The following is a 21,579-nucleotide window of genomic DNA, read 5'->3' as shown; positions in this document are numbered from 1 at the left end:
TTTGCAGTGGCAAACCAGCAACATGCCAAGTCTCGAGGTTAGAACTTGAGCTAGACCGGGGGCTCTGATGACTTTTTGGAGAGAAAATGCTGGAGATAACGTGGATTGTACTATGTGCACAGTGGCATGACCAGCGAGACTGCGTGATCAAGATGGCATTTAGAGAGCACTACTGGTGGGGAAACTTAGCCAAAGGAGTCAGCACATTGACTCCAGGAGGCTTTATAGCAGCATGCAATTGCCAACTGTGCATGGGGCAGCAAAAGTTGACTGGTACCTTCACCATTCGTGAGCAGATCCCAGGGCTCGCCTCTAAGAAAATGCAGCAGTGTGTTTCAAAACAAATCTGAAGGAATCCTGCTTCCCGCTCGGCTGTCTACCTGTGCCGCGGCCAAAAAGGCCTGGGATGTCTGCGGTGCACCTGTCTATAGGCCAGTCCTGTGGAATGACATCTACATTTCCTAAATTGATGGGGAAATTATTTCACTGTTGTTGGAAAACGAGGCAGCATCTGCGAGGCCTGCACAAATAACAGGACTACATGTGCCCTTCACTGGGAACCAAACACCCAATTGTAGTGCCTGACTCTGAGGGTAGCGTTGCAGAGCAGTCTGAGGCCTACTCAGGGGAGGTGGTGTGGGCTAGTAATCGCCATTTGCAGGTGCACAAAAATAACACTCAATAATTGATTGTCCAGTCTATACTTTGCTTTATAAAAGTGAGAGTACATTTATTAAACACCCACACTACTCAATACTATGCACCAATTTACAAATATACATAAGCTGTTGGAATTACTTTATGACATTGCGTAACATGTCCAACCCTCCCGCAGTGGGGGTTGGGTCTAGTACCATCACTCCCATGTATGCACATCATCTTGCCCCCAATGTAGTGAGTTGGCCATAACCCAGAGCGAGGGTCCTGTGCACTGACACCAGCCTAGCGGCGACATCACCCCCCCTCCCCCCCCCCCATTACGTCAACCAGCAATAAAAATGGGTACACTTCCCTTGGTGGCACATAACCCTGACTGAGCATCTCCTACTGACCATAAAGTATGCACCTGTACATCTTAAAGGCTAACAGTCTGGGTTGTTCCTCACCTAACAGCAGCAGCAAGAATACATGTTTAAGCACCTCTGCAACAGATTCCAGAGGTTCAGACAGCACTAACGGCAGATCTGCCATCAGTAACCCAACTGAGAGGACCCTGTGGACCCTTGGGGTTCAAAGTTGTACGAGACGGAGCAAGAGGTTTGGCAAAAATACTCAGCATGCCTGCTTTAAAGTCCTCTATCTGCTGAGGCGTCACCACAACCTGTAAAATTTGGGGCACAGAGTGACCATTTGTGTAATCAGCTCCTCGATCGGAGAGTGGAAGGGAAATCTAATGGTTCCTTGGACCCCTTCACACTACTCTTTGGGTAAAAGGTTGCAGGATATGGTGGAGTCCCGCTTCAAACTCTTATGCTTCTCCTTTGACTTGGAGTTAAAAGATGACCTCAACCGCGAAGGAAACCTGTTGTGAGAGCGTATCTGTGACCTTGACTTGCAGTGGGACTAAGGCGAGGTCTGTGACTTCTTTCAGTGTGCGTTGACACAGCTTCGCTTGACGGTCCTTGATCTCCTTCAAGCACAGGAGGGCATATTCTTCGCACAACTTGGAGTTGTGCCCCAAACACCAAAGACACCTTGTTGTTGTCACAGACATCGGTTTCTGACAGTCATGGCACAAAGAGAACCCTATAATCTTCAGTGGGGAAACTGTTCCCTTGCACACTGGAAAAACTATTTAGAAGAATTTGACAACTAATGAAAAAGGGGGACAGAGCTTCAAATCTGAGTTTGAAGGCATGGAAAGTAAGCAATGAAATCACAGAGCAGGGTTGACCATCATATAAGGCACCACCTAGTAGAGCAAGAAGCACTTCAATTAAAACGTATGGCTCCCGTCTGGCACCTAGGAGATATTCTAAAGGTGAATAATCTGTGGTTAGAAGTATCCATCACAATTATAATATTGAAAACGATACACAAGTAATGAAGTTAAAAATGATACACAAGAGGATTCCAGTCTAAACAAAGTAACCAGGTAGAATCAGATTTGTTAAATCCAAATAAGATTAAAATAGAAGAATAGAACTAAAACCAAAGAACACTCTAAAACACTGTTTTCTAAACTGTGGGTCATGATCCACAAGTGGGTTACAAGCCAGCTATTGGCGAGTCATGACATTTCTAGCAATAAACTCTTTAAAGTGAATTATGCAACAATCTTGCTAGGATAAAGAGATTGTGAATGAAACTGCTGTAGGTTGTCATTTTTCATAACACAACATGTACATACCTGTAAATGAACTGTCGACATTCAGCATGTAGGAAAGCAAAAATTAAGCACATTTCTTTTTTCATTTTGAAACGTGATGAAAGAAAATATTTTAATAGGATCAAAACATATCAAGGCACTTTCCTTTGTGATTCACTAATGATTAATATTCAAATGAATCCAAATTTCACATGTTATCTTTTTGTGAGTAATATAGTTTTATCAGTAAAATCCAAGGTCTGTGCAAATTTAGAGGCCATTTCAATAGATGTCTGTAAATGAAAGTGCGCTGCGACACTATGCTTTAGTTAAATTAAAAAGCAATGTTGCCCATCTCATGGCTATATAAGCTAGGTAGGTCACAAAAGTTTGTCGTTCTAAAAAGTGGGTCGTAGCTCGAAAATGTTTGGTAAGGACTGCTCTAAAAGAAAAAACAACGTTTAGTGGCCAGCCGTAGTCCAGACAAGATAAAACAAGTGACTGAACAGGAAATTTAGAGGCGGAGAAGGGTCTTGATGTTATATAGTTGAAAATTACAGTCGAGCCACGAGGCATTCTTGCTTCTGAGAGGACAATTTAGAGTGAAAGATAATACCCCCTATACAGGTACAAGGGGAAGATACCGAGGGAAAGGAAATAAATGAAGTTAAGAAATAAAAGAAAGGAGGAAAGGTAGAGAAGCTGAAAAGATGAGAATATCAATTAGATTGGCTTACACAAAGGAAATGGGAAGCTGTACAAGAGTTAATAACAGAGAAACCAGCACAGACAGACGAGAATAGAGACAGTAAACATTGAAAAAATAGATTGAAGTGCTATCTCCATAAATATGGACATGAATAACAAATGAAACACAGATGAAAAAGGGATGGCGTAAATGTATAAAGCACAGGACCAAGTACCAATCGCTGCAATACACCAAACTCTGAGTGGCAGTAAGATGCACCATTTCAAGACACTGACAAGACTACTCTCCCTGCGGCAACCCTGAAGTTTTGAAGCTGTGGTCTGTGCTTGCCTGCACAAAGTTACTGAACATACATACTGTTGGACTTGGCCTTTTCCCCCAAAATATTTCGCTTTTGACCCCCTTGTCTAGGATGTCTCCCCCATGGTAATAAACCTGTATAGGCCATGTGTGGTAGGAGTTGCCCTGTGTTAAAATGTAATGTCATGTAATGGTGTGAGCACTTGTAAATTTCCCCCATTTTAGAAATGCACCTGACTAAAATGTTCTGTGTTTAAAATGGATGCCAGGGCCATGGGTTTTGCCACTGGACAGCCATAGGTCAGCGGTCTAGATAATATTACCCAGCCACCCCTAGCTTTTGGAAGAAAGTCTGGCTCCCAGGGTGCTCAACCCCTCCCCTTGAGCCAATTTAGGCCAGCTTTGCCAACATTCTAGAAGGTTCTGGCACTGCCTGGGAGGAGGGTATAAGTAAGGGGGATGTGCCACCAGAGAGTCAGTCAGAGCTGGGACAAGAAAGAGAGGGGACCTGCTGCGAGGTGCTACCGCCACATGGGCCTGTGCGCTGGGCCCTGCACCCCTACAACCCCCCCCCGGGCCCCTGACAAAGGAGGGCCCCTAACCAGGTCACTGACGCTGTTTGGACCGGGTACCACGCCAGCGCTGCATGAAGAAGCACCCTGGAAGTAAGGAGTGTGTCCCTGAGGCTGGCTGTGGAACTGTTCGCCCCCTGTGAGGTGTGCTTGCCAGGTGCTGGGCTGCAATAGAGCTGTTTTGGGGAGGTGGATGCCCCCAAGGAAGCTCTGGCCCCCTGTGGAAGCTCTGACACTGTGAGGCACTGCCTGTGAAGCGCTAGACACTAGAATTTTGCCCTGCATAGCGCTGTGTGTGGGAAGCGCCAAAGTTGTGTGGCCCTAGGAGAGGAGCTAAGCGCCGTGAATAGCGCCACGTGGTTATGCCCTCTCTGGCGGAGGAGAAAGCGCCGCGCGTTGGCGCGCTGATTTGGTGTTCCAAATAATTAAATTAAAGGGAGCCTACCCCTTATTGCCGCCGATATCACCGCCGCAGCCCGAGGAGTGTTGACGCTGCCGTGTGCCGGTAGTAAATTGGCGAAAATCACCGCCGCGGCCCGGCGCTATCCTGCAGACCCCCCCGCTGTGGTGGGCACCGTTGCGGCGGCCCCCGGTGCCAGGAGAGGGCCGCCGAAGTGAAGAGAGGGCCACGCTAGGCCCTGAAGCCTTCCTCACCCCCGTCACGTGACGGGGGCCCGGCCGCGTCATCGTCCCGCCCCGTCAACGCCGCGCACGGATTGGCCTGCGCGGCCGTGCCCCTGGAAGGCCGCGCAGGGATTGGCTGCCGGCCGGCAGCCAGAGAAGAGGAGTCGACCCGAAGCCCTGGGTCCCCGTGAGGTAGAAGGGGGACCCAGGTGAAGTGCCGGAGCGGGGCCCCCGTGGTCGAGGGGGAGCCCCGATTGTGGCCGTGAACCGGAGCGGGTGCCCACCCCGCTGGTGAGTGCCCCCGCAGGAGGAGGCTGACGAAAGCCCCGGGTCCCCGTGTGAAAGGGGAGGGACCCGGGTGAAGCTGAGGAGGCACCGGTGCGGGGCCCCCTGTGCTCTGAAGAGAGCCCCGTTTGTGCCTGAAGACTCACGGAGGCTGCCTTAAAGTCCCGGGCCCCTGTGAGGAAGGAGGGGCCCGGCTGTTAGGGAGGGGGGGGGGCATCGAGGCATGTGGTCGGTGCCTGCCCCCCTCCTTGGAAAAGAGCCCTGCTTCCTATTGCGGAGAGCCCTGGGTCCCCGAGAGAGAGGAGGGACCCGGGGGAGGCCCAAAACCAGTCAGAGGTTTTTTGTGGGGCTCCCGTGGTGGAGAGGGAGCCCCGGTTGTGCAGCATAGGCCTGAGTGAGCCCTTGCGGGCCCCGAGTGACCGGGGCAGGATTAAGGAGAGCCCCGCGACGATAGTGCTGCGCGGCAGGGGCCTCGAGGCACATTGTCGGTGCCTGGCCCCTACTGTAAAGGAGACCTCCCCAGAACCCCGGTAAGTGGGGCCTACATTAGACTGTGTGGAGGGTAGAGTGGGCAACGGGGCACAGGGTCGGTGTCCGCGTCCCCCCCCCCTTATGACTTGCTTGGGATGGTAATCATACCCTGAACTGGGCAACCGCCTGAAGTGTGAACTGGGGTAGACTGGAGGTCAATGCTGTGCCACTGGGTCCCCCCCAAGGAATTATTAAAGCCCCAAGAGCTGGGGCCAGGAATTATGCTAATGCTGGGTTGAGGTTCAGGACGATGGTTTCGCGCCCAGTGTGCTTGTGGCCTAGTGTTAATGTCCCTGTTAGTGGTGGGCATCCCCATGCGTTATGCTGCTGAGGCAGACTGCCCCTCTAGGGAAGTGTTCGTCGCCTGAAGAGATATTTAGGGTTGCCCTAATGAAATGTTTATTCCTGCACAGTGACCAGGTGATAGGAAATGTTTGATGGGTTGTGACCAGTTACTACCGTTACTGATGCCAATGTATTTTGATGTTTCATGCCTGTTAGGTGATCCTACGCTGATTCCAGGCTGTCATACAAATAAGGGTGTGGGCCCCTGCGGATGGTATTTACCTGCCTAAGTGAGCCTAATGTACGCACTGGTGAGGTGCGCAATGTGTTATATGCCCATGGTATTGCTCAGGAATAATGCGCCAGTGTTGATATGCTTATGGTTAAATGCCTAATGTCACAGCGTAATGTGTATGCCTAAGGTTCTATTGCATACAAGGTGCCTACTACCCTGATGAGATGGTCATCTCCCTGGCCTAAGGTGATGAGACCGATATCTAATGTTGATGTGCCCTTTTCCTGCAGGTGTCCTGCCCCTGTGCTGGCCTGACGCGTCATTCCAGGCTCCGGTTTACATCCCATGTTTATGAGAAAACCTGCTGCGTTATTACAGGTGCTCCTGTCTGTTGGGATTTCCTGTGATGCCATGAAGTTTTCCTTTACAGGGGTCGGGTTGGAGTTATACTGCATAGGGTGTCCTGATGCTAAAGTTGTACTTTGTAGTCACAGTCTCCTGCTAAGGATGAGAGCCTGAGTTGGCCCCGCCATTGTGACCCCAGGTTTAATGACAATTTAAACATTCTTCTTTATTTCATCCATGGACTTACGGACTCAGCCCTTACTCCCCCTGTAAATAATCCCCCCCGGATACACTTGGCTCTGGTGCCAGTTGGCGCAGTGTTTATGCATTTTTGCCTTGCAGGTTGGAGGTATACTAAACTACTTACTAATTTTCCAACTCAAACTGGTGTCCTGCCTCTTTTGTGGTGTGCCTGGTGTGTCGTTTGAGGCTACTGCGTGAGTGCTTCACATGTCCTCCGAAGTTTGGCCTGCCCACTTGGTTCCGTGCTACCCCCCTGGAGATTTGGTAACCCCATTTCTTACACATACATACAGAGGTCTTCCAGCCTTTACGAAAACAAAAGCAACAAGTCTGTAAATGTGAAGTGTACTGTGCTCCTGGAATGAGACGGCACAACTGGTGGCACTTATAGATTATGCCCATAAAATTATATTAACTTTCAAGCATAAACTCGAGCTGAAGAGAACTTTATAACAATTAGTCAAATTTGCATCTTTCAGTGACTGATCCAATTTATGCTGCACTGGTCTGAATTCAATTAACTGGTTGGGGTACTTTACTGAGTGGTTTCTTGGTTCAAGTGTTATACTTTGATGCTGTTTGCGCTCCCGTTTGCTCTTGTGAAAGCTTACAGTCTTGTGTCAAATGATTACAAGAGGAAAGACATTGCCCTCTCAGGGTAGGGGCTAGTTTATCGCACTGCCTGGACTTTTCAAAGACAGGCAAGTCTCTGTATATTAGGAAAGGCTCTCTAAAGCAAAAAATAACACCTGATATCAAGTCCTAATGAAACATTAAAGGATCATTATGCCCACACGTGTGTCGTCAGCCTTCTGTGACCTATCACCCTTTCCCTCATCTGATCTCCAATGACTAGTTGCAATCAATCATGTCCTGCAGTGTATGTGCTTTTTAGCGACCCCATGCACCTAGAGATTGAGTTTTTGAGGGACTATTGTGAAGCTCCAGCTCAAGGGCTCACCCAACAAGTATGCAGAAGAACAGTACTGACTTAGGCCATATTCAGGAAGCTGTAGATTAAATGCAAACAACTCAATTATTATGCATCACTCAAAAAAAGACAGAGGTGGAGAAAGAAATGTGAGATTAGCGTGCTAGCCTAACTGGATGGAGAACAGCAGGAAACAGATATGCATAGAACAGGCCAGGGCTAGCTAGTTAAAGGGATGTAAATGCATGTTGGGCAAAGGAGCACAGTGGATTTATGAATGTTTGTTTATTGATTCAATTAAATAAAGTAGTTACAATAAATAAACCAAAGCTAATGGGTAAAAAATAAAATATAGAATTACGTTAGTTTAAAAAATTCAAGCACATGGAATCAATAATTCGAACTTTAGAAATAATCCTGAAATACAGTTTCACCTATTTCACAGAGTAGCACCAGTTAAACAGAATGCAGAACAAAAGTACTGGACAAAACCATTAATAGAAAAACATCTGAAAAACTGGGACTAAAGTTGCAAGAAAAAAATACAGAAAGAATCAGTACCTACCAAGAAAAACGCCAAGGGGCAGAAATAAAACTGAAGCCACTAGGTGGGTGGGTGATATGGGATAGCACAGAAGGCAGGTGACTGTACAAACACTGCTGCGATCACTCAGCTATGGCTCTATGTTGAGGACAGATGCCCGGACGATAAGCACATATGCAAGTATTCTCAGAGCTCTATACCCTCTGGTCTCGTCTCACCTGGCTGGCGATCCCGGCTAATGGAGCCATCTGTTCTGCTGCCGCGGTTACGGCGCCGGCGACTACGATTACGCCTCTGTGGCTTGGCATCACTCTCTTCTATTTGTATGAACAGAAAGTACGGTTTCAAAGGTATTGCAACTTGAATTTAAGCAGCCCGTAAACCCCAAGTATGATTTTACAACAAATACTCTTCCGCAACTCTCAACATACAACCTACCTATGCCGTTCTCATTCACAGAAGTGCTGTCGGACTCTGCAGCTCCGTCCATTATGGTGGCATCCTCATCCGTACGGCGGCGGCGAGACCTCCGCCGACGGTTGGTGGTGGGCTGCGATTCACTGGCATCTGTGTCCACAGCCTGGTCAGTCTCATTGCTATCCAGGAGACTATAAGGGTTGATGTCTGGATCCTTCAGTACTATTGAATGAGAAGAAAAAAATAACATAACCGGATTGCTAAACTTCAAGTGGAAAATCAATGTTCTTGCATCATTCTCAGCCAGAAAAGGTCAAATCTATTGCTACAGTGGCTCTGTAATGCAAATGGCAGATCTACATAAAAACCCTGGTCTCGTATACAAATTCCTATATGGTCACTGCGCACCAGACTTCAGAGTGAAACTCTGCACCACACCAACTGAGCAGACACCTATAGTTAGCCTTTCCAACATTTTACCTACATAAGGCGAGATACAAAAGTTCTTGGGAGAAGAGGTTCATTCATAACCTGGGGTCTTATTTATGGGACACTTTGCCCACGCTCTTCTGCCTTGAAATAGAATTTTCAATCCTACGGGAAATGCAATCAACAATCCATTGGGTTATTCTCTCTTCCAAATGCTTTCTTCTTGCTCCTACCTTGTGCTAAAGTCTACAATCAAGTGTTTACAGTTTTAAGTATTTGTATATCTGAAAAGCTTACCTTGTTTGTCAAGAAACATTGTAAATAGTTAACAAATGGCACATATGAAGACAGCAGCATGTGGTTACATTAACCAAGGTGTCTTCAAGGAAGGAGGCTGGGAGTGAGTTTGGAGCTTTAAAAGCCTTTTTGAAAGCTGGCAAGAGTGCTTTTAATTCCACAGGAGTGAACTCCTGTGCAGCGGTTCAAGAAGGAAGGAAATAAGGCACTCGATTGAGATACACTGCACTGTGGTTCAGGGTGACATTGTCTATCTCAGAGGCAGGAACATAAGCTGTTGGTGTAAATTAAATGCTGATGATGGAAGAGAGTGGGGGGGGGGGGGGGTCTCAGCTTGCACATTTCCTTACAAATTAAATTCACAAATCTGAACAAGTTGCTTGGTGTACATAACAAAATATATTTATGTGGTCACTGAACAGCGCTTGTTTGGCAAAGTTGTTGGTTAGAGCTAGGAGGATAGTAAAATAGTAGAAATCAACTCGCTTAAATGAAAATCAGAGACCATACACTACAACTAGAAAACACTGCACATTTTACCTGAGCTGATGGAAGAGTTGCCATACTTGCTGCCTCCTATACCGCCTCGGCCACGTCCAGGCGGTGGAGGGCCACGCCCTCGCCCAATGCCGCCGCCGCGCTTTCGACTCTCCTCAGCTCGTTGTCGGAGATCTCGCTCATTTGGATGTGGGTGCTCATACTCGTCCCTTTTTTCAGACTCAGTCTCCGATGTGTTGGACATCTCAGAGTTGGTACCTTGGTTTGGAGATGGAAAAGGATGACTTAACTATTCAATTCCCAGCCTAGTCAAATGCGAGAGCTTGCTACCCTATACGTTGCAAATTGTGAAACATGAGACTAAGGATATTCATTTGGTCCCTTGAACACATGGCAGATTGTAAAAGTGAGTCTCTATGTACTGGGTTGACAGTTGCCAAACAAGAATAAATCATTTAGAGAAGGCGTGAATAGCTTGGCTGCAATGGCAGTCATCTGACTAAGGACTGCTGAGCCTCGGACTGTTTAATCTGTATCCTTTAAGACCCAGGAGGGTACCCAGGGCTCGTCACCTCATACCTTGTGGGGCCTGCCTAAAGTACAAGTTTATTTTAGAAAGTGCATAGTTAGTTAAGACAATTACACACAAAAATAACACACTGAAACAAATAAGAAATTGAGCTAAAAGGAGTTTTTTTTATTTAAACTCACCAGGTCGTCAGAGTATTGTAGTATCCCGTTCCTGCATGCATTAAAATAAACACCAAGCTCAATAGTCAGACTAGTCCCTTTTAATGCATGAGTTTCTGAGTTGCTCTCACTACTATAGGCCTTTACTTCCGCCTCCAATAGCTGTACAAATTTGACAAACCGTGTGTTCAGGTGAGTGTTTACTGCATTGGATGAGTGCTGGTCTGCAGGTTCTTATTCTGGCTTGAATAATGGGGCCCCACAGTAATTTTCTCGTTTCGAGGATATGCAGAGCATATTTCAAATTCTGACTGTTTATTTCCTGCCAGATCAGAGCTGATACAAAGTTGTATTTGGTCGAATGAAAACCGTGGCACATCTTAAGAAAGAAATTTTTGGTACATCAGCTATGTTTCATAAGGCCAAACTCTAGTCGCGGCTGAGCCTGTGAGGTATAATTTGGAAGTTTGAATGTTAGCCGGTGGGTCTTAGATTTCAATAGATCTAAGAGTTTTACCATCTTGCCTGCTGTCATTTCAGAGCCATATGCTACTGTGCCCAAGAATTGTGCAGCCATAACTTTTCGTAAGATGCCCAGACTAGGTTTTTGCCAGTGCCAGTAGCCACTGGACTCCTGAGGTTAGGGAGGCAGCCTTCGACTTATTGGTTTCCATGTGCGAGATAAAGGATCCTCTGGAGTCAAACACCACTCCAAGATACTTTTACTGTGAAGAGCATGCACGCCGAAGACCACCAATTGTCCAAGCGCCAGGTGTTCCGATTCTCTTTGTAAATTTTACTACTTTGGTTTTCGTGATGGTTTAATTGTAATTTATTAAGCTGTGTGTATGTAAAGAGATAGTTTAAACCGTGTCAAGCTCAGTAGAATTAAATTGTTGGCATATAAAATGTGTCATTTGAAGACCACTGAGTTTCGCAGGGTGTGCATTTACGCAGTTTAAATCATGTGACATATCTGAAATATGATAATCAAACAGCAGCAGGGTGAGAACACACCCCTGCATCAGTCCTATTGTCATATACATCTTCCTCTAGAGTCTTGTACTGTCTCCAAACTTTACATGGAGCCATGTTTCAGTATACAGAAGTTGGATTGCTCTCATTATGGGTAGTTAGGATCCCAGCGTTTATTAGTTTCTGCCATAATTCACACGGGTCTGTCGACGAAACAGACATAAAACGTGATTTTAGAAGAGAAAAATGTTCTTATGGAGATGAGAAGGGCAACAAGATTTGATAATATGCTCTGCCCTGAGCGAAAGCCCGATTGATTACATGGGATAAGGTTCAAAGAGTTTACCCATGCTGCTACATCTTGAAGGACAAGGTTTGCAAAGTATTCGAAAACAAGGTTAATGGTGCTATCAGTCAATAGTTGCCCTGATGACTCCTATCTCCACCTTTATAAATTGGGTAAATTATGGATCAATGCCATGAGTCAGCGACAAACTGGTTCTCAAGCACTGAATTTCTATAAAATATTGACATTTCTTGCCCAATAGTCAGTGTTGGACCTAAACAGGGCAGCAGGCAGGCCATTAGGACCTGGGGCTCAGTTTTTTAATTATGGTCAGGAATCCCAGATGAGCAGCTGTTTAACACCGTCCCAACATTGGCATCACCTGAAAGCATGGCCTGTCTGCGTGTCAGGCTACGAACTTCCTGTATGAACTTTTCTACCAACAACACTGTTGGCTGTGATGGATTTCCTGGGCTGTTATATAGTTGATTGGCAGGTACTTTTTCGTTGTCCTGAGTGCCATGTGTGATCAAGCAGTGATTCTTCATAAATGTCTGAGTTATAAGTAAAAACTAGGTATTTATTGATTTAATTTAGGATTTTCCAAAAAGCTTTAGGATTCCTCGTTTTATGATTGGAGCACATTGGGCCACAACTTTCCAAAGTGTTCTATTTTGGCTGTCTACACTGCCCACTTGTAATTTTGATGCACTGCTCTTACTTTCTCCAGCTAGGTTATATCGGTAATGCCCTTTTTCAAATTACGGTATTCTCTGTTAATTATTGCTTTGCTCAAATAAGTGGTTTAGTTACCCAGTGTCAGTTTTTCAGTTTGATGATTACTGCATGTGCCGAGATCTTATTCTTACAGAACTGTCTATACAGCATTTCGCAGTATCATTATGTGCTGCGATCAGCTGCTCTTCTAATAGCTCTAAGCAGGCTTGCCCAAGTTCTTCCTGGAGCTACCCATGCCACCTTAGTCTCTTCAGATTGCTTGTGGTGTTATTCGCAATGAAGGTATTTGTGTATGGGTGTACACATGGGCCGAGATTTAGCATTATTATCTGGGTGTTATGGTCTCTATCCTCATGTTCCTCTATATGAAAGCCGCTAATATATTTGAAGAGAGGTAACGAGGCGTCTGACAAGTCTATTATGGCCGCTGGTTTTTGCAAAATGTGCGTCAAAGACAGAGGCCTTTCCTCTATCTACCTTGCGTTCAGGATGCGGAAGACAAGAGCTTGTGAATAAGGACGTGAACTGAGAGCCCAGGACATTCAGCATGATGCCAGTTTTGTCTGTTCTGGAATATTGCAGACTAGATTTTGAGCGGTTATGTTCTTGTCATGTGTCTCCAGTTGAAACACATTTGAGTTAAAGTCTCCTAAAATTATTATGTAAAATATGCTTCATTCTCTGCCACCCATTTGGTTACTGTTTTTTCCAGAAGCTTTTTTGCAATAAACCTTGCTCTGGAATCGGATTGATGTATCTGTTAAGTAGAAAGAAGTTGTTTTGCCCCCTGCACCCAGTTCTCTATTTTAATAGCCTGTAGCCAGTTCTGTGATAGGTGCATTTTCTGACCTTAATTTTGAAGAGAACGGAGATGTATATTGCAAGACCCTCTTAGTATGTGTGGGATACTTGTAAAGCGCACTGTTACTCTACCCGAGTGTCCTGGCGCTGTAGACCGCTGGGGAACCCGTCCTGGTTTTCCCTGTGAGATGGTCCATTTCTGGGTATCTCCAGGGTGAAACCAGGCATCCCCGGCGTCTGTGGGGGGCCGTTGTAGAGATGAGACAAGCTTAATGCCCAGAGTTACCGAGTGTGTTCCCTGGTTAGAGTAGGCACTGAGGCGAGAATTATCGAGTCCGTTGACCCTGGTCCAAGACCCTGCCGCGTCGGGAATTGAACCCTGGTCCCGGGCCGTTCTCTGCTTACAGGTCTGCCGCCTCTAACCAGTGAGCCACACCTCTCCACTATGACCTTTGAGACTTGTTTTCTGCACATATTTAATTCATTCCAAGTACCCTATCAACAGCACCGACTGCTCAGCCTATGTTTCCTGCAAGAGGATGATTTGAAATTTCCCCAAGGGCTGCACAAACTGGATCAGAGGGCTCTTTAGATGAACCGGATACATTCCAGTGCAGTTAGCCCAGCTGTTTCCTCAATGCACCTGTACGGTGCCGCTGGGGGGTGTTGATGAGAGGGGTCAGCAAAGCCAGAGAAGCGGAGGAGGACCTCCCCCCTACAAGTTGAGACTGCTGGGGATCAATGTGCGCCACGTAACACTCTGCCGGCTTTGGCCCCTTGCAACTCCGGACCACCAAGGGCACTGGAGACCGTGTCAGGACGATGGGTCCCCTGGACCTCTCAATAGGGTGCCAATTGTCTCTATGGCTTAAGTCTCCTATCTAGGGGAGTTTGTGGCCTACTCTCCTAGCTTGGGGGAGCCTGAAGGGACCTCTGCTGGGATCTTGTGAGACCCTTGGCCTTGGAATTAAGGGTGGGCAGACAGGTCCTTGAGGACCCGAGTAATTACACACCAGTGGCTTGCCGCCCTCTCAACTTCGGGCTGCTCATGCTGCACTACCTTCAAGAGCTACTCCCATGCAGAGGCGGCTGCAAGCGGGTCCACATAGTCCTCTACTCACTGGTTGGCGGGTCATGATGCAGCCGCCTACCATGGGGTGAACTAAACACACACCCATCCAGTTAAACCACTCCCTGCGCCTCCCCACCCCCTCGGATGGACCAACCTTCCCCCAGGTCCCCCGGTCATGTCTACTGCCTCTGGCAAAATAGATACCATCCTAAATGCGATCAATACTTCCCACATTTCCTTGGCATCCAAGATCGACAATCACAGTAGATATGACCCGATTATGTGATGACACGCAAGCTGTTGGAACCTGGCCTCTTAATGGGAGAAAAAGTGCTCCAGCTCAACACTCAAACTGCCAATCTGTAGGCCCAGATAGGAGATCTCATGAAGAGGGTTCGTTTCCCGGAGGGATGATCGGAGGATCGCTTTTGCGGCAGCAAAATACAGATCTGCCTCTCCCGGAGGGAGACTAGGGCGGGAACATGGGAGGAATTCGTGGAAGTTTGGCTGTGGGAGCTGGTCTCCTCTAAGGAATGTACCCTCTACTTCTCTGAGGAGAGCGCCCAACGAGTACCTTCATCCTGCACCTCGCCGAAGGAACTACTGCCACAGATTATGGCCAAGATTCTTCACTACAAACATCGCAACACCATCCTTAAACGGGCCCGACAACCTGATCCTATTCTTAGGAACAATCACCGCATCCTTTTAATCCCGGTTTACACTTTGACAGTTCAACTGTGAAGGGGCTCCTTTTTGGGAGTTGAATAGAAGCTCACTGACTTGAGAGTTAAATATGCCCTGCTCTTCCTGGTGAACTCCCCTGTAGGTATTGATGCACAAGGCCAAGACTGAACCTGAAGGCTGGTTTACAGTCCTCAAAGCCAGATTAGATGGCCAACACCTCGTATTGGGTTGCAAATACGCCAATACGCCTCCCCAACTCTGACCAAAAAGACATACATGTATGTGTGTGTGTGTATGTATATATATATATATATATATATATATATATATATATATATATATATATATATATATATATACACACATATACACTTGAAGATGAAGGATCACAAGAAAACAACAGCCAGCCAGGGCAAAAATCTGGATCCCAAAGGATACAATGAGTCACAAAGAAATAAAATATCCAAGAAAGAAGTGACTCAAACAGATATATTCACCAAAGAACAAAAATATATTTCCACTACAACGTTTCAGCTTCCGCCTTCCTCAGGTAGTTTCAAGATGGTAAGCTCAGTGGCTGCACAGATGACACAGCTGAATTTTCAAAAAGCATCATGAGTGAAGATTCCATTTGGAATGTGGAATCAATGCAGTCCTGAGAGTTCTTGAGATATGCAGTAATCAGGATGTGTTGTCAGTAATGTTCAGTCCATCTGGATGCAATGATTTTAAATGGTACATCCAGAAGTTTTCCTTGGAGTCCAGTAGTTCTTCCTTTGAGACATGTTCCACGGGGAAAATCTTCAAATCTGATAGTGAATGATCCACAAGGTTAAAATGATTGGCTACAGGCCGGTCAATTTCTTATTAATTATGGCTGATTTGTGGTTCCTGAATCGTGTGCGGAGGTCATTCATTGTTTGGCCTACATATTGTTTTTTACAGCTTTGTCGTTGGCACTGAATCACATAAATAATGCATGTTGAGCGACATGTAAGATGCTGTCTTATTGCATAGGTCCTTCTGGTAACATAACTAGTAACTGATGATGTTTGTAAAAGGTATTCACACGTGATGCACCTTTTAGAGTCACAGCAATGAACCCCTGCATTTGTTACAGCTTGCTTAAGTTCTGCTCTCACAATAAGAGATCGTAAATTTGGAGCTCTGCGGTAAGCAATGACTGGCGGTTTTGGAAAAACCTTTTGCAATTTTTCACAAGTGGACAGTAAGGGAAATGTTTTTGCATTATATTTCTGTAGTTGGGAGCTGATGGATGATAGTCAACTACAAATGGAGTTCTGTCGCTTTTGTTTCTGGCATTGGTATTCCAAATAAGTGCTTCTCTGGGTAACTGCAAAGACTTGGCAATTTGTTGCTGTATGATATGCAGAGGATAGCCTCGCCTTCTAAATAATGTAGCAAGCTCCTGTAGATGATCTTTACAGGTTTCCTCATTGCTGCAGATGCGTCTTATTCTCAGTGCTTGGATGTAGATGATGCTCAGTTTAGTGTGATGAGGGTGACATGAAGTCCAGTTTAGATACAAATGAGCATCTGTAGGCTTGTGGTACAGATCAGTTGTAATTTTGTGTTCATGAATGGTGACTAGCACATCCAGAAAAGGAAGATGATGCTTCTGTTTGGTATTTCTGCTGGTAAATTTGATGGTAGGATGGATATTGTTGATATTAGCTGTAAATTGTTCCAATGTTCTACTTCCTGCATTCCATATTATAGATATGTCATCAATGTATCGTAGCCATACCAGTGGTTTGATGCTAGAAGTAGCAAGTATACTGTTCTCTAGTTTGCCCATGAAGATATTTGCATAGGATGGAGCCATCCGAGTACCCATGGAAGTACCTTGTATCTGCAGATAGTGTTTACCATTGAATGTAAAATTGTTGGATTTAAGGATAACTCTAGCAAAGTTGGTAAGCACATTTGTTGATGGTTTTTTCACAGTTCTTTTACTAAGAGCTTCAGATAACGCTATAAGCCCATCCTCATGTGGTATATTGGTGTATAATGATGCAACATCAAATGTAGCTAGAAGAGTATCATCATCAAATGTGTAGGTTTGGTTTAATTTTTCAATAATTTGAAGGAAGTGACTGGTATCTTTAACAAATGATGGAAGTTCCTGTACAATGGGCTGGAGGTGCAGGTCAACAAATAAAGATAGTCTCTCAGTGGCGGTGTCATTGCCAGAGATGATTGGACGGCCAGGATTGTTCATTTTGTGAATTTTGGGAAGCATATAAAATCTCCCAGGTCTTAGTTGGGGATGAACAAGTATATCTGCTGTTGTTTCATCAATGAGGTTTAAGCACCTGTACCTTACAACCATGTTTTTAATTTCTTTGTTCAAATCTTCAGTGGGATCAGTTTCTAAAGGTTTGTAAGTGTTGGTATCCATCAGTGGTCTCATTCCTTCCTCAATATAATCACTTACTTTCATGGCAACCACTGCACCACCTTTGTCTGCCGGTTTTATAATGACATCCATTCTCTGTTGTAGGAGGTGGAGAGCTTTTCTTTCTTCTTTGCTGAGGTTATCAAAAATCCTTTTAGGTGTTGATTCCTTGATGTGTTTGTTGATGGATAAAATGTATGTATCGAGAACAGGATTTCTACCACATTGAGGAGTCCATGATTTGGGATGGCGGAACTTCTTAAATGGATCTGGAAGGTAGCTTGGCAGACCAACATTAGAATTATTGTAAAAATATTCTGCCAGCCTGCATCTTCTCTCGAAGGTTTTTAGGTCTCTCATCATGTTGGCCCTATTATGGTCCTTCGGTACAGGACAGAAATAGAGACCTTTGCTCAAGAGGTTCAATTCACCTGGTTATAGGAGCCCTCCAGTCAGGTCAATAACTGAGTCAGATGTCTGGAAGGGTTGAAGCTGGCTGATGCTATGCTGTCTTTTTTGTCTTATAAATCTTCTGTTCTTTTTATGCTGTTTATTCACAGGGCTTACACTGACAAGAAAATCTCCAAAAACAGAATGATTTACGAAGTGGTTAGTTGGAAGAGGAGGTATATGAAATCTTAACATATCCCTTTTTAGTTTTTCAGATTTAATTTTAATAGAATTCCTGGCAGTCATCTTTTTTACTACTGCAATCCTCTGTAGTATGTTTGCCACTTCAGAGTCACTTTTTGTGTTCTTTAAAAGTTCCAGTTCTTTTTGTAGCTTGGCTTTAAGCATCTGCATTTTTTGAATGGTTACTTTAATAGATACCAATAGTAGGGTCATTGAGGAGTTATGCAGTAAAATATTCCATGTAGCGGACCATTCACAACTAGTTAGTTTAAAAGGTGGCTTAGACTTAATCTCCAACCCCATAGGATAGATGTTAAGTTTTTTATAGATTTGTAAATGTGCTATTGTAAATTGGCACTTACTGATTTTCTCCTGGATGAACAGTGCATATCTAGGATGTAGATTTGTTCTTGACATGGTGGTTGCTTCTGGCTTGAGTGTCGGATCCAGGGAGGATCCAGGTTTGTAATCCCAAAAATAGTATACTTGAAGATGAAGGATCACAAGAAAACAACAGCCAGCCAGGGTTATATATATATATATATATATATATATATATATATATATATATATATATAAATATATATATATATATATATATATAAAATATATATATAAAATATATATATAAAATATATAATATATATAAATATATATATATATATATATATATATATATATATATATATATATATATATTACCTACTGGCGGTCGCCAGTAGGTATATATAGTTAGGATTTTTTCTCTATGGGTTTTTTGAAAATTCTATGTCTAATAACTTTGCCGTTTGTGGACGGAATTGGCTGAAATTGTCAGGAAAATGGCACATTTTGTTTCTGAGCAGCCTTTGAAAATTTGGGGGGGGTTCGTCAAGGGGGGGCCGAGAAAAAAGGGGGGTCCCAAAACGCGTTTTTCCCATGTTAATTTCCATAGGGCGGTTGGCCTCACTTTTAGCCCGAACGGCTGAATGGATTTGCACGAAACTTGGCAAAATTGTAGGGACTGGTAGCCCGATGTGCCTTTTGTAGGTCTCAATATATGTGCTCCAGTGGATTTGGAGAAATTAACGTTTAAAAAAAGATATATATCTGTAACAGCGGACCGGTTAGCGCTCTGGTTCGCGGACTTTTCGCGCAACGGAGCTTTGTGAAGCGAAGCTGATTGGTTCTCCGGCGTCTGTCAACATTCCAAACAGTCCGTAGCGGCCGCCATCTTGTCTCTCGGTAGGATCGAGAGACAAGAGGAGGTCAAAACAAAGGGGGAAATAACTATAAGGGGGCATAGTAGATCCTCGCTGACCCCCTAGGTTTGATGTGGAGGTTTTAAAAGGGCCCCGCGGGGCAAAAAAAAATAATAAAAATAATAATTGAACGGCTGAATGGATTTGCACGAAACTTGGCAAAATATTAGGGACTGGTAGCCCGATGTGCCTTTGCTAGGTCTCAATATATGTGCTCCAGTGGATTTTGAGAAATTAACGTTCAAAAAAAGATATATATCTGTAACAGCGCTCCGCTTCGCGTAACGGAGGTTTGCGAAGCTGATTGGTCATTCTGTCACTGGGCTATAGTTGGGCTACATCTGGCTGATATTTGGGCTACATTTGTTTTTTTGTGTGTCTGGCGGCCATCTTTGGGCTACATTGGGCTACATTGGGCTTCATTGGGCTACATTCGGCTAATTAGCAAATAGCTCATCGCAAACTAGGAATGGTAAAGAATCGCTATTTATTCCTTAAAGTTCGCTATTTAGGAAATGCAAATAACTTTGATGATACATATGGCGGTTCATCTCTAACAAGATAAGAAGCATAGGGATAGATTTATGATGACTGGCGCATCACCAGGGATGTGTTAGTCATTCTGTGCCGCTGTTCCGTCACCTATGGTGTGCTGCATTTACAATGCGGCGCATCACGGGGCAAAAACAGCACAGATGCGTGATGTATCTGTGCCGTAAAGGTGGCGCATTGCTGGAGTTGTATCGCAAGTGTGATGAAGGTCCAGCAAGGGTCGGGGGTGCCCCTGTCGCAGGGTTTCTGTTCTCACACAGAACTGTGGACAGAGGATTGGAACCTCGGCGAATTAGGGTGTCCCAAAACTCACGTTAGTAATCAAAAACTATTTAGCAAGCTAGGTACAGTGTCACATTGGATATAACAAACTCTCAATGTTTAGACAATCCAGAATATGAACTTATAGTACCTCAGGATACGTGGAACTCATGAACAGTCGGTCGTTATATATTTCTTAGAAACCAGAACATGGAGTTAAGAAGAACACATGTGTATTTGAAATGTTTATTTACTAATGCCGTCTTCTCAGGCGTAGTACCTTAGATAATAAAAGTACACATATTATCAGTAGCAAAATTACCAGCATAGTTACTAGTACATAAAAAGTGAATGGTGATAGTATGTTAACATGCTGTAAATGAATAAGAGTTAGCAACACTTATAAGCAGCCGCGGGCCGTGGAGGGAGTTACGGTGAGGCAGGGAGGCGGGGAGGGGGAGAAGCAGGGTGGAGAATACAAGTACACATATTATCAGTAGCAAAATTACCAGCATAGTTACTAGTACATAAAAAGCGAATGGTGACAGTATGTTAACATGCTGTAAATGAATAAGAGTTAGCAACACTTATAAGCAGCCGCGGGCCGTGGAGGGAGTTACGGTGGGGCAGGGAGGCGGGGAGGGGGAGGGGCAAGGTAGAGAGGGCTCCACCCTGCTTCTCCCCCTCCCCGCCTCCCTGCCTCACCGTAACTCCCTCCACGGCCCGCGGCTGCTTATATCTCACCCTCCCTAATACACATATTATATTATTTGCTAAGAAGGTCTCTTTGTGTTGGTTTAGGGCGTGCCCATACTTTAGTGTCTTAGATTTGAAGGAATCACATCAGCATACACCAGCTCTCTCTTCATGTGAACCGCATCAACTGTTGTGTATGTGTGTTCGGCAAAGCAATATAAAACCCGCCTCATGCCCAGAATTGGCAGAAGGTGCACTTATGTTATGAGTATGAAGTCGTGGAGATCAGACCTCATAACAATTCTGTATCGTGTTGTTCTTGAAACTTTAGCACTCGCTGTACAGATATAGTTTAACAAGTAAAGCAGATAGTAGACCAATAACATATTATTCTCATGTAAACCACGATGAACTACTAGGTGGAAAGCTAAAGCAACAACTAAATGTCGTGTGCAGAAGTTGCAAAAAAGGAAAAATGGCGTTTAAACCGGTAATGAGCCCATGCTAACTTAACACGGTGTAAAGATATCCAGGACCTAGATGACACCTCCTCATGATCCGGAAACGAACTGAATAAGATAATAGAAGTGCCATCTCATGAGAGCAGATTGCAAGTTTATATGTGGACGGTCCGCAAGGTAAAGCATTAAAAACTAGGAAAATTCAATGCTAAAGAAAAATAAAACAGCCAAGTACTTTATCGAGTCTTAAGCCAATAGGCAAGGTAAATAATAAAAACTTGACAATTAAGTCAATGAATTGTCAATGAAATGCTAGTACTCAGCATATGAAACATGAAAAAGGTCTATGACATAACTGTGTATGCAAAATAAGCTGCAACAGCCTCCAACAGGAAGTCACCGTCTTCATCCGAAAACAGTTCAGCCATCCAATTTAAAAGCGGAAAAGAACATACGTGCTCTCCCAGCACCGGATCCTCTATCACCATCAGAGGACAGCTCGGTGGGTTTTCAA

General features: G+C 44.7%; 1 protein-coding gene across 2 annotated transcripts in view; it reads right to left on the bottom strand.

The window, feature by feature from the left end:
- Positions 1 to 21,579, bottom strand: part of FXR2 (FMR1 autosomal homolog 2) — a 352,487-nt gene that overhangs the window by 26,321 nt on the left and 304,587 nt on the right. For both annotated transcript variants that reach the window (XM_078670012.1, XM_078670013.1), the window contains exons 13-15: positions 9,596 to 9,811; positions 8,351 to 8,551; positions 8,131 to 8,229 (exon numbers count right to left, since the gene is read on the bottom strand). In XM_078670012.1, the coding sequence (XP_078526138.1) occupies positions 8,131 to 8,229; positions 8,351 to 8,551; positions 9,596 to 9,811 (516 nt within the window). The remainder of the gene's footprint in view (positions 1 to 8,130; positions 8,230 to 8,350; positions 8,552 to 9,595; positions 9,812 to 21,579) is intronic.

Source organism: Lissotriton helveticus, chromosome 12 (assembly GCF_964261635.1).
Source record: "Lissotriton helveticus chromosome 12, aLisHel1.1, whole genome shotgun sequence".
In the NCBI taxonomy this organism is placed as follows: Eukaryota; Metazoa; Chordata; class Amphibia; order Caudata; family Salamandridae; genus Lissotriton; species Lissotriton helveticus.
This window is presented reverse-complemented; position numbering and strand designations above follow the sequence as displayed.